Source organism: Pseudorca crassidens, chromosome 5 (assembly GCF_039906515.1).
Source record: "Pseudorca crassidens isolate mPseCra1 chromosome 5, mPseCra1.hap1, whole genome shotgun sequence".
Lineage (NCBI taxonomy): Eukaryota > Metazoa > Chordata > Mammalia > Artiodactyla > Delphinidae > Pseudorca > Pseudorca crassidens.
In genome coordinates this window covers 55,661,745-55,674,422 of record NC_090300.1, presented here as the reverse complement: position 1 = coordinate 55,674,422, position 12,678 = coordinate 55,661,745, and the positions used below count along the sequence as shown (strand labels likewise).

At 37.4% G+C, this 12,678-nt stretch overlaps 1 protein-coding gene across 5 annotated transcripts in view; it reads left to right on the top strand.

The window, feature by feature from the left end:
* TNFSF10 (TNF superfamily member 10) overlaps positions 1–12,678 on the top strand; it is a 43,130-nt gene that overhangs the window by 12,417 nt on the left and 18,035 nt on the right. For 4 of the 5 annotated variants that reach the window (XR_010943570.1, XM_067738043.1, XM_067738044.1 and 1 more), the window contains exon 4: positions 769–870. Coding sequence is in view for 4 of the 5 variants with exons in the window: in XM_067738043.1 (XP_067594144.1) it covers positions 769–870 (102 nt within the window). In the remaining variant the exon portion in view is untranslated. Of the gene's footprint in view, positions 1–768; positions 871–2,484; positions 3,792–12,678 lie in introns of those variants that run through there. The other variant, XM_067738042.1, reaches the window with a different exon arrangement.

Below are 12,678 nucleotides of genomic sequence, written 5' to 3'. Positions count from 1 at the left end.
TGCTTGATGAAGATGTATAGTTTATCTCAACAACCAATGTAAACATCCTGGGAAGTTTGAGCTGATTTTTTTAAAGAGTAGTTTGCTGAATTTTTAGTCTTTCAGTCTGCTCCAAAGTACTTCGGATGGTGGTCAATAAATGTTATTTATTTGTTATGATCTAGTGAATCAGTGATTTTTATGCTCATATACTGGTTATCATGACAATTATGTCATTTCATATTCCCTTTGGGAGGTGAGGGAAATGACCGTTGGATACCAGTTTGTAGCATCTCTGGACAATTGTTATCACGGCTACTCCTTTAGGGTAGGTAGTATCTAGCAGGAGGAAAAAATAATTGAGATGATAAAAATTGGTATCACTCTGTTTCTATATATAACTCAAAGTGGAAATTTGCCATTAGTTCATTGTAAATGCCTTAGCAGGAATATTATAAGTCCACAGTTTTGTTGTTATTATTGTAGTTTAGGAAAAGGGTCAGAATCTTCACTTTGTTATATTCTAGTTGAACCTTACCGCTGAGATGCCGATAAACTTTAGCCCAAGTTACTGCTTATCCTTCCCATCTAAAGTACTTTTCAAATTCAACATAGGCTGAAGTGGACTGATTATAATACTAAAATGTAAATTGGTTTTATGAAAACCCATATAATCAACTTTGGGAGCCCAGTGTGCTTACAATGATAAGATTGATAAGAGCTGTGAACAGCAATGTATCTGAGATGTGTTTGACAAGTGCTGATGATTCTTTGTCATTTCTCTTTTAGAAAAGCAACAAAATATTCCTCACCTAGAAAGAGAAAAAGGTCCTCAGAGGGTAGCTGCTCACATAACTGGGACCAATCGGAAAAGCACATTCTCAGTTCTAAGTAAGAGAAAAAATGAATATATGGTTTAAAAGAAGGGAATGGAAGAATTTGTTCCAGATAATTTATTCTTTGAACTTGTATCGGAAATGTTTATATGGCTATCTACAAAATGCTCAGTAGTAATCAAGTCTCAGATTGACTCTTTTCAGAAGCAAGATTACAAGATGAATAGCTTAGTTACTGCCCTGGCATAACTGGCTTCAGGAAAATTCTGAAGTGGAAGTGGGAGAACTTTGAGTTTCCCATGCCCCCATCTTTGCTTTTCTTCTTCTTTTTTTTTAAAAGTAATTTTTCTCTTTTTCATCAAATCTTTCTCCACTTCAAAGGTTCTAAATCAGTCATCTACTTTCCCCATGAGTCACCAAGGCCTCCCAGCGGCATTTGTATTAGGTTGAACTATAAAAAGTTGGCCAATATTTGACCACTTTGCATTTACAGAAATGTCAGTTTCATATGGTTTAACCAAATAGGTTATGCCTAATTATTAGGTGTAGAACAGGTGTCCATATACTGCTGTGGTTAGTGCATGGGTCTTGTAATCTAAATACCCACATTGGAATCCCAGCTACTCCTTACCTAGTTCTTTGTTTTGAGCAAATTACTTAACACAATCAAGCTTCATCTTCTTCATATACAAAGTAGAGATAATCTTTAACTCATAAAAGAGTGAAGATTAATGCAAAATGCTGTTGCACTGTAAGTACTCAATAAGTAGTGCTTTTATTTTTGTAAAAAGTTTTGTCCCAGGTTAAAGAAATTTCAGTCATCAGTTAATGAATGAAAGGTTGTTGGGGGTTTTTGTTGCTTGGTTGGTTTTTGTTTCCTTTTTTCTGGGCAGTTGCCTTCATGGTATTCCTGAACTCATGTTTTGTAAATCATTGACATGTTCTGCCTATGAGTGAGATCGTTATTTCACTATTCCTGTTTACTATTCATCAATTAATATGATAGTTGTTTTCAACTCTTGAAAAACTCAATTTTGCGTCAATCATGGAGATGAGCCCAAAGTTTAAAAAAGTATCATATCTTAGTAAGGCCCATCTTCATTCAAAGTCTTTGGGATCTGAAGATCTTTAAATCTGGGCTCTTTTTGCCAAACCTTGTACCCTGTCTTATTGGACAGTCATTTCTAGCCTTCTGCTTGGATGGTGCTTTTGACACTGGGTTAGAGAAAGACCAAGGAGGAATCCAAAAAGACCTAAAAGAATAGCAGGAATTTATGAGCTCTAGACTTGAGGAAATAGATATGTTTCTTTTGGTTTCCTTCTACATCGTTGATCTGAGCTCACCAGCACAGGAAAGGAGGCAGGGGTTCTGGACAGAAATTCTTCGCAGGAGTAAAGATTGCCATCTTAGTGAACCATTCCCGTGCTACTATTCAAAGTAGATGAGGTACAAAAAAGTATGGGACTTCCAACAGATCACAGTGATATGGGAGCCTCCAGATTTCTATATGACTAGAATTTAGAATCCTTGGAAGATCGAAGGAGCAAGAAGTTTTATAATAGATTAAAATTCTTTACAATCCCAACCGAGAATTGGCTAGCCACAGCTATTGGGAAACTTCTTGTTTTGCTACAAGCTAACTTTATTTTTCTCTAAACTTCATCCCAGGCTCCAAGAATCAAAAAGCTTTGGGCCAGAAAATAAATTCCTGGGAGTCGTCAAGAAAAGGACATTCATTCTTGAATAATTTGCACTTGAGGAATGGAGAGCTGGTTATCCACCAAACAGGGTTTTATTACATCTATTCCCAAACATACTTTCGATTTCAGGAAACTGAGGAGGTTTTGGGAACAGTTTCAACAGAAGAGAACAGAAAGAAAAACAAACAAATGGTACAATATATTTACAAATGCACGAGCTATCCTGACCCCATACTGCTGATGAAAAGTGCTAGAAATAGTTGTTGGTCTAAAGATTCAGAATATGGACTCTATTCCATCTATCAAGGTGGAATATTTGAGCTTAAGGAAAATGATCGAATTTTTGTCTCTGTCACTAATGAGCAATTGATTGACATGGACCAAGAAGCCAGTTTTTTCGGGGCCTTTTTAATTGGCTAAATGATCTGCAAAGAAAAAACAGTGCCCCCAGAGAGACCTTTCACTTTTCAGAGTGATACACTGTGAAAAGACTGCAAAAGAGCTGACAAAATAAGGCAGCCTGAGCAGAGCAGCCTCAATCACGAGACTCTACAACACAAGCTTTTTTGGTGTCTCTGAAAAGTGACCAACGTACTCCAAGACAGAGAAACTGACAAAAGACCTTCTGAGACTCTACCTGATATCAGCTTGCTAGCAGAAATCTAGAAGGTTCTCAGTTTACAAACATTTGCGTAGCAATTAACGTCTTCCGCCTTAACCGTCTACTCTTGTGAAGATACCAGAAGACTGAAAGTTCACGGTCAGGGTATGCAGTATGCCGGGGGAGTTGGTGCAGTGTGGGGCCTTGTGGGAGTTGTCCTGTACCCTCGTACTCTTGGAAGTAAGAAAATTCCATTCGAAATCGTATCATTTCACTAAACAAATTAAAGTTATGTTCAGTGAACAAGGAACTATTTTCAGTTGGCCAAAAAGTTCGTTCGGGTTTTCTGTAATCATATGTAAAAATCCGAACGAACTTTTTGGCCAACCCGATATTTCTGAATGGCTTGTGCTTTTCATTCCCAGAAGTCAGGCTGACCGAAAGCACTGAAGGTATTTTTGATAAAAGACTCTAAAATGAATGATAAGCTAATCAGAAATCGGGAATTTGGCCCCTTGTGAGCAGGAGAACTGGGAAAGTGGGAAAAAAAAAAAAAAGAACTGTTTGATAGTGTAACTTAAGGATGGGCAAGAATTAATTATGACTCTATATTTTTATACTAAAATTTAAAAATACATGTTTCTTTTTCAATAAAAATGACGTTAAAATATGTAGTTTTTGTGTATCTCGTACTTATGTTTTATAGTAACAAGATTACTAATGATGGGGAAAAGGAATTCTAATCTCTTTTTCATGGTATCGTTTATCTGACATGTGTTACTGAAGAAAGAAAGAAACTGCTCACTTTTTATATAATGTGATAAAAATATATCAGTCCTTTCCTTTATAGTTAATGCTTTTGTTATAGGTTGAATTGTGTCCCCACAAAAGGTATGTAGAAGTCCTCCTCCCCAGTACCAGAGAATGTGACCTTATTTGGAAAGAAGTTGGTTGCAGATATAATTAGTAAAGATGAGGTCATAGTGGAATAGGCTGGGTCCTTAATATTGTATAATGTGACTGGTGTCCTCATTATTTAAAGAAGGAAATTTGGAAACAGGAACAGAGACACACAGGGAAAACTCCATGTGGCAACAGAGGCAGAAATTGGAGTGAGGGAGTTGCAAGCAAGGAGCTCCAAGGATTGACGGCCATCATCAGAAGTTCAGAAGACAAGAAAATATTCTACCCATAGCCTCAGAAATCTACCGACACCTTGATTTTGGACTCCTGGCCTCAAGAACTGTGAGAGAATAAATTTCTGTTGTTGAAAGCCACCCAGTCTGTGGCACTTTGGTTCAGCAGCCCGAGGAAGCTAATACAGCTTTGTACACTATGTTCAAGAGATCTATTTTTACCGATGCGCACAGATATCACCATCTATATTTTTTTCTGAAATCTTTAAATTTGGCCTTTCATAGTTTGATAGTGGGATTCAACTGTAATTTAATTCATGTGTGATGAGCTAGGGATGGAATTTTATCTTTTACCATATCAGGGACCAGTTGTCCAGCACTGTTCATTGGCTAGTCCACTCTTTCCCCACTGATTTTAAGGTTTAATATCATATACCAACATCCCAGGGGGTCTGTTTCTGTGCTCACTTTCTTTTCCTATTGGCCTGGTTGTCCGTCCTTGCACCCATACCATCCATTTTTAAAAACTGTGATAAAATATAAATAACATAAGATTTACCATTTAACCATTTCTGAGTGTACAGTTCAGTGGCATTAAGTACATTCACACTCTTGTGCAAACATCACCCCTATTCATGTCCAGAGCATTTCATTATCCCAAACTAAAACTTTATAACCATTAAACAATAATTCCTCATTTTCCCTTCCTCCCGCCCCTGGTAATCACTATACTACTTTCTTTATGAATTTGACTGTCCTATGTACCTCATGTAAATAGAATTATGCAATATCTGTTCTTTTATGTCTGGCTTATTTGACTTAGCATAATGTCTTCAAGGTTCAATCCATGTTGAAATATGTATCAGAATTTCATTTCTTTTTTTTAATTTTTTTAATTTAAGTATAGTTAATTTACAATGTTATGTTAATTTCTGCAGTTCATTTCTTTTTAAGTCTGAATAATATTGCATTGTTGGAAAATACATACCACATCCTGTTTATTCATTTATCTGTTGATCATACTCTGGCTTTAGTGGTTGCTATTTGCTTTTCTATAAATCTTGATGTCTTGTATGTATGTTCTTCTTTAGTCCTCTGTTTCAAAATAGCATGGGCATTTTGGTTTTTAACTCACAAACTTTGTGCAACATAAGTATCTTTCATTATGACATTTTCAGGCAAAGTTTAGAAGGAAAAAAGTTACATCTGGCAATTTAAATATTCTGGGAAAAGCCTCAAATTACATTCCAAATACAGTTGATACAGTGTCAGAACTACATGTAAACTTTTTTTTAATATAAATTTATTTTGTTTATTTATTTTTGGCTGCATTGGGTCTTCGTTGCTGTACGCAGGCTTTCTCTAGTTGCGCCAAGCAGGGACTACTCTTCATTGTGGTGCGTGGGCTTCTCATTGCAGTGGCTTCTCTTGTTGTGGAGCACGGGCTCTAGGCGCACGGACTTCAGTAGTTGTGGCACGCAGGCTCAGTAGTTGTGGCTCGTGAGCTCTAGAGCACAGGTTCAGTAATTGTGGCGCACGGGCTTAGTTGCTCTGCGGCATGTGGGATCTTCCCAGACCAGGGCTTGAACCTGTGTCCCCTGCATTAGCAGGCGGATTCTTAACCACTGCGCCACCAGGGAAGTCCCTACATGTAAGCTTTTTGAACAGTCTGAATAATGACTATTGCCACCCAGAAGGAAAACAGCCCGTTTGAACTAACGGGGAAGGAGATAGGAAGGAATGAAGGAAAGCAGTCAGACTTCTTAGACTTTATAGGACGGGCTCATAGAGCTATTGAGCTATGGATATGTGATATTCTTTAAGACAAGGGAGGAAGGACCCCAAAGACGATTTAGAGCTCATTAAGCCTTCTTCCTTGGTATCAAAAGGTGGGAATCTATCACTTCAGTTTTAACAGACCAATTCTTGCCCATTGCTGTGTGAGTGGTGCCACCCAAAGCCATGGGAGCAATGCTACCAAAGCTATGGAGGCCAGACCCCTGCCCAGCAGAGCCCTTGGGCAAGGCTGCCTCTGCCTAGATGTCAAAGAATGGAGCCGTCTAGAGCTGTGGGCATCCAGCCTAGGCAGAAGACCACAGAGTGGATGAGGTTACTGCAGAGAGCCCCTGCCAGGGAAATGCCTAATGGAGCCATGAGGGTGTGGCTGCTCCCATGACCCCAAATCAGTAGAGCCACTGGTATGCAATTCCAGACAGGGAGAGCTGCAAGCATGCAAATCAAGGCAGTGAGAATTGCTCCCTGGACGGCCCCCAGCAAAGCTGTGGGGCAGGGATGCCCCAGTGTGCACGAGAGGTCATTCCCATATCCCAGGGGCTCTGGCAGGCAGAGTATCGGGTGAAAGATTATTCTCAAGCCTTAAGATTTGATGTTTGCCTCGTTGGGTTTGGACTTGCTTGGGCCCTGCCACCCCCTTCTTTCCTATTTCTCCATTTAGGACTGGGAGAGTTTACCCTATTGCCTGTCCTGCCATTGTATTTTGGAAGCACATAACTTGTTTCATTTCATGGGTTCATAGCTGGAGAGCAATTTACCTCAGAGTGAATCGTACCTTGAGTCTCATGCACATCTGATTCAGGGGATATGTATATGAGACTTTAAACTTGGACTTTTGAGTTAATGTTAGAAGACATTAAGACTATGGGGACTGTTGAGATGGAATGAGCATATTTTGTAAGCAAAATGGACATGAATTTGGGGGAGCCAGAGACATAATGCTGTGGTCTGAATGTTTATTTCCCTCCAAAATTCATATGTTGAAATCCTAATGCCTTATGTGATGGTATTAGAGCTGGGGCTTTTGGAAAGTGATTAGGTCATGATGGGTCCACCCTCATGAATGAAATTAATGTCCTTATATAAAAAAAAGCCTGAGATAGGTACCTTATCCCTTCTGTCATGTGAGGATACAACGAGAAGTCTGTCACCCAGAAGAGGGTCCCCACATGACCATGCTGGCTCCCTGATCTTAACTTCTAGCCTCCAGAACTGTGAGAAATTAATTTCTTTTGTTTATAAACCACCCAATCTGTGGTACTTTGTTATAAGAGACCAGATGGACTAAGACATTCTCCAGTCAGAAAACAAAAAGTGGTTGAATGAATTAAAAAATAAAATCCAGCAATATGCTCTCTACAAGGGACTCACTTTAGATTTAAAGATATATGTAGGCTGACAGTGAAGGAACGGAAAAAGATATCCTATGCAAATGGTGACCAAAAACAGCAGGGTTGGCTACGCTTATATTAGGCAAAATAGACTTTAAGTCAAAAACTGTCTCTATAGACAAGGAAGGTCATTATATAATGATAGAAGGTCAATTTAACAGGAAGATATAGCAATTATATGTACATATCCAACATCAGAACACCTAAATGTATAAAGCAAATACCAACAGATCTGAAGGGGGAAATTGACAACAATACAATAATAGTAGAGACTTCAATATCCCACTTACAATAATGGACAGAACACCTAGACAGAAAATCAATAAAGAAACAACTGACTGTTGTTTGACAAAACACTGATGAAGGAAATTGAAGATGATACAAAGAAATGGAAAGTTGTCCCATGTTCTTGGATTGGAGAATTAATATTGATAAAATGCCCACACTACCCAAAGCAATCTACAGATTTAATGCAATCCCTATCAAAATACCCATGACATTTTTCACAGAACTAGAATAATCCTAAAATGTAAATGTCCATAAAAGACCCCAAATTGCCAAAAAGATCTTGAGAAAAAGAAGAAAGCTGTCAGTATCACACTCCTGACTTTAGACTATACTACCAAGCCACAGTAATCAAAACAGTATGGTACTGGCACAAAAGCAGAAACATAGATCAATGGAACAGAATAGAGAGCCCAGAAAAAAACCCACACATCTATGAGCAATTAATATATAATAAAGGAGGCAAGAATATATAATGGAGAAAAGACAGTCTCTTCAATAAAGGGTGCTGGGAAAATTGGACATCTACATATAAAAGAACAAAATTAGAGTATTTCCTCATACGATATACAAAAATAAACTCAAAAATGGATTAAAGACCTAAATGTAAGCCCTGAAACCATAAAACTCCTAGAAGAGAACATAGGCAGAACACTCTTTGACATACATCACAGCAATATTTTTTTGGTTATGTCTCCTAAGGCAAAGAAACAAAGGCAAAAATAAACAAATGGAACCTAATTCAATTTAAAAGCTTTTGCACAGCAAAGGAAACCATGATGAAACGAAAAGACAGCCTATTGAATGGGAGAAAATATTTGCAAATGATATGACCAAAAAGGGGTTAATATCCAAAATTATATAAACAACTCATACAACTCAATATTTTAAAAAAACCAAACAACCTGGTTAAAAATGGGCAGAAGACCTGAATAGATGTTTTTCCAAAGAAGATATACAGATGGCCAACAGGTACATGAAAAAAGGTTCAACATTCCTAATCATCAGAGATATGCAAATCAAAACCACAATGAGATAGCACCTCACACCTGTCAATGCTTCTATTCAACATAGTACAGGAAGTCCTATCCAGAGCAATTAAACAAGAAAAAGAAACATTAAAAAGCAACCAAACTAGAAAGGAAGAAGTAAAATTTTCTCTGTTTGCAGATGACATGGTCATATACGTAGAAAATCTTAAATACTCAACAACAACAACAAAACTTTTAGAACTAATAAATGAGTTCAGCAAATTTGCAGAATACAAAATCAACATAAAAAAGTAAGTCACATTTCTATACAAAAACAACAAACTATCCAAAGTGGAAATTAAGAAAACAATTACATTCCCAATAGTAACAAAAAGAATAAAATACTTAGGAATTAACCAAAGAGATGAAATATTTAATATTGTTAAAATGTCACTTTTATGCTAAGTGATCTACAGATTCAGTGTAATCTCTATCAAAATCCTAATATCATTTTTTACAGAAATAGAAAAATATTTTTTAAATTTTATGCAGAACCATAAAAGACGCTGAATAGCCAAAGCAATCTTGAGCAAGAAGAACCATGCTGGAGGCATCACACTTCTTGATTTCAAAATATATTACAATAACCAAGAACACTGTGGTACTGGCATAAGGATAGACAGGTGGACCAATAGAATAAAACTGAGAGTCCAGGGCTTCCCTGGTGGCACAGAGGTTGAGAGTCCGCCTGCCGATGCAGGGGACACGGGTTCGTGCCCCGGTCTGGGAAGATCCCACATGCCGCGGAGCAGCTAGGCCCGTGAGCCATGGCCACTGAGCCTGTGCGTCCGGAGCCTGTGCTCTGCAACAGGAGAGGTCACAACAGTGAGAGGCCAGCGTACTGCAAAAAAACCAAAACAAAACAAAATAACAAAAAGATAACTGAGAGTCCAGTAATAAATGCATACATCTTTGTCCAGGTGATTTTTGACAAGGGTGTCAATGCCCTTCAAGGAGGGAAAGAATAGCCTCTTTAATAAATGGTACTAGTACAACTGAATATCCATATGCAAAAGGATGAACTTGGACTTCTACCTTAACCCATATAAAAAATTAACTCAAAAATGATTATAGACCTAAATATAAGATCAAAAACTATAAAATTCTAGAAAACATAGAGGTAATTCTTCTCTTGTATTTGGCAATGGATTTCAGATATGACACCAAAAGTAAGAGCAACAGAAGAAACAAATAGACAAACTGGACTTCATCAAATTAAAAACTTTTGTACATAAAAAGAACATTATCAAGAAAGTGAAAAGCCAACCTATAGAATGTGAGAAAATATTTGCAATTCACATATCTGATAGGGGGCTTAACAGCAGGACCACATAAAGAACTCTTACAACTTAACAACAAAAAAACAAACAACACAATTAAAAATTGGACAAAGATCAAAACCACAATGAGACATCAATTTATACCCATTAAAATGGCTACTATTGAAAAACAACAGCAACAGATAATAACAAGTGTTGGTGAAGATATGAATAAATTGGCACCATACATTGCTGTTGGGAATTAAAAATGGTGCAGCTGCTGTGAAAAAATGGGTGGTTTCTCAGAAAGTTAAACATAAAATTACCATATTACCAAGCAATTCCACTCCTGAGTGTATTTCCAGGAGAAATGAAAATAGATACTTAAACGAATACTTGGGCGTGAATGTTCATAGAAGCACTATTTACAATAGATCAAAGGAAGAAAAAATCCAAATACACATTTTTATTTAGATGAATGAATAAACAAAATGTGATATATACATACAATGAAATATTACTCAGCTAGATATATATTGTTTAAGGTGCATATGTATGAATCCATAAAGAAAATTACCAGTATGAAAAAGACATAATTTCAGAGTGAAGGGAAGGGATGGAAGTGCGGAGGATCTCAAGGGAGCATCAGAGGTAACAGTAATGCTTTGTTTCTTAATCTGGACGTGCGTTCACTGTGTGGGTTCTCTTTAGCATAATTTTTCATACCTATTGCATATATTACTAATATTTTATAATTTAAGTATAATTTATCTGAATGGTATTGTTAATCATGCCAAACCAGAGATCTGGGGGGAGAATACACTACTCTTTGATCTACCAATGTGTTTTGTTTTTTTTTTTTTTACATCTTTATTGGAGTATAATTGCTTTACAATGGTGTGTTAGTTTCTGCTTTATAACAAAGTGAATCAGTTATACATATACATATGTTCCCATATCTCTTCCCTCTTGCGTCTCCCTCCCTCCCACCCTCCCCATCCCACCCCTCCAGGCGGTCACAAAGCACCGAGCTGATCTCCCTGTGCTATGCGGCTGCTTCCCAGTAGCTATCTACCTTACGTATGGTAGTGTATATATGTCCATGCCTCTCTCTCGCTTTGACATAGCTTACACCTCCCCCTCCCCATATCCTCAAGTCCATTCTCTAGTAGGTCTGTGTCTTTATTCCTGTCTTACCCCTAGGGTCTTCATGACATTTTTTTTTCTTAAATTCCATATATATGTGTTAGCATACGGTATTTGTCTTTCTCTTTCTGACTTACTTCATTCTGTATGACAGACTCTAGGTCTATCCACCTCATTAAAAATAGCTCAATTTCGTTTCTTTTTATGGCTGAGTAATATTCCATTGTATATATGTGCCACATCTTCTTTATCCATTCATCCGATGATGGACACTTAGGTTGTTTCCATCTCTGGGCTATTGTAAATAGAGCTGCAATGAACATTTTGGTACATGACTTTTTGAATTATGGTTTTTCTCAGGATATATGCCAAGTAGTGGGATTGCTGGGTCATATGGTAGTTCTATTTGTAGTTTTTTAAGGAACCTCCATACTGTTCTCCACAGTGGCTGTATCAATATACATTCCCACCAACAGTGCAAGAGGGTTCCCTTTTCTCCACACCCTCTCCAGCATTTATTGTTTCTAGATTTTTTGATGATGGCCATTCTGACTGGTGTGAGATGATATCTCATTGTAGTTTTGATTTGCATTTCTCTAATCATTAATGAAGTTGAGCATTCTTTCATGTGTTTGTTGGCAGTCTGTATATCTTCTTTGGAGAAATGTCTATTTAGGTCTTCTGCCCATTTTTGGATTGGGTTGTTTGTTTTTTTGTTATTGAGCTGCAGTAGCTGCTTATAAATTTTGGAGATTAATCCTTTGTCAGTTGCTTCATTGGCAAATATTTTCTCCCATTCTGAGGGTTGTCTTTTGGTCTTGTTTATGGTTTCCTTTGCTGTGCAAAAGCTTTGAAGTTTCATTATGTCCCATTTGTTTATTTTTGGTTTTATTTCCATTTCTCTGGGAGGTGGGTCAGAAAGGATCGTGCTGTGATTTATGTCATAGAGTGTTCTGCCTATGTTTTCCTCTAAGAGTTTGATAGTTTCTGGCCTTACATTTAGGTCTTTAATCCATTTTGAGCTTATTTTTGTGTATGGTGTTAGGGAGTGATCTAATCTCATACTTTTACATGTAGTTGTCCAGTTTTCCCAGCACCACTTATTGAAGAGGCTGTCCTTTCTCCACTGTACATTCCTGCCTCCTTTATCAAAGATAAGTGACCATATGTGCGTGGGTTTATCTCTGGGCTTTCTATACTGTTCCATTGATCTATCTTTCTATTTTTGTGCCAGTACCATAATGTCTTGATTACTGTAGCTTTGTAGTATAGTCTGAAGTCAGAGAGCCTGATTCCTCCAGCTCCGTTTTTTGTTCTCAAGATTGCTTTGGCTATCTGGAGTCTTTTGTGTTTCCATACAAATTGTGAAATTTTTGTTCTACTTCTGTGAAAAATACCAGTAGTAGTTTGATAGGGATTGCATTGAATCTGTAGATTGCTTTGCATAGTAGAGTCATTTTCACAATGTTGATTCTTCCAATCCAAGAACATGGTATATCTCTCCATCTATTTCTATCAT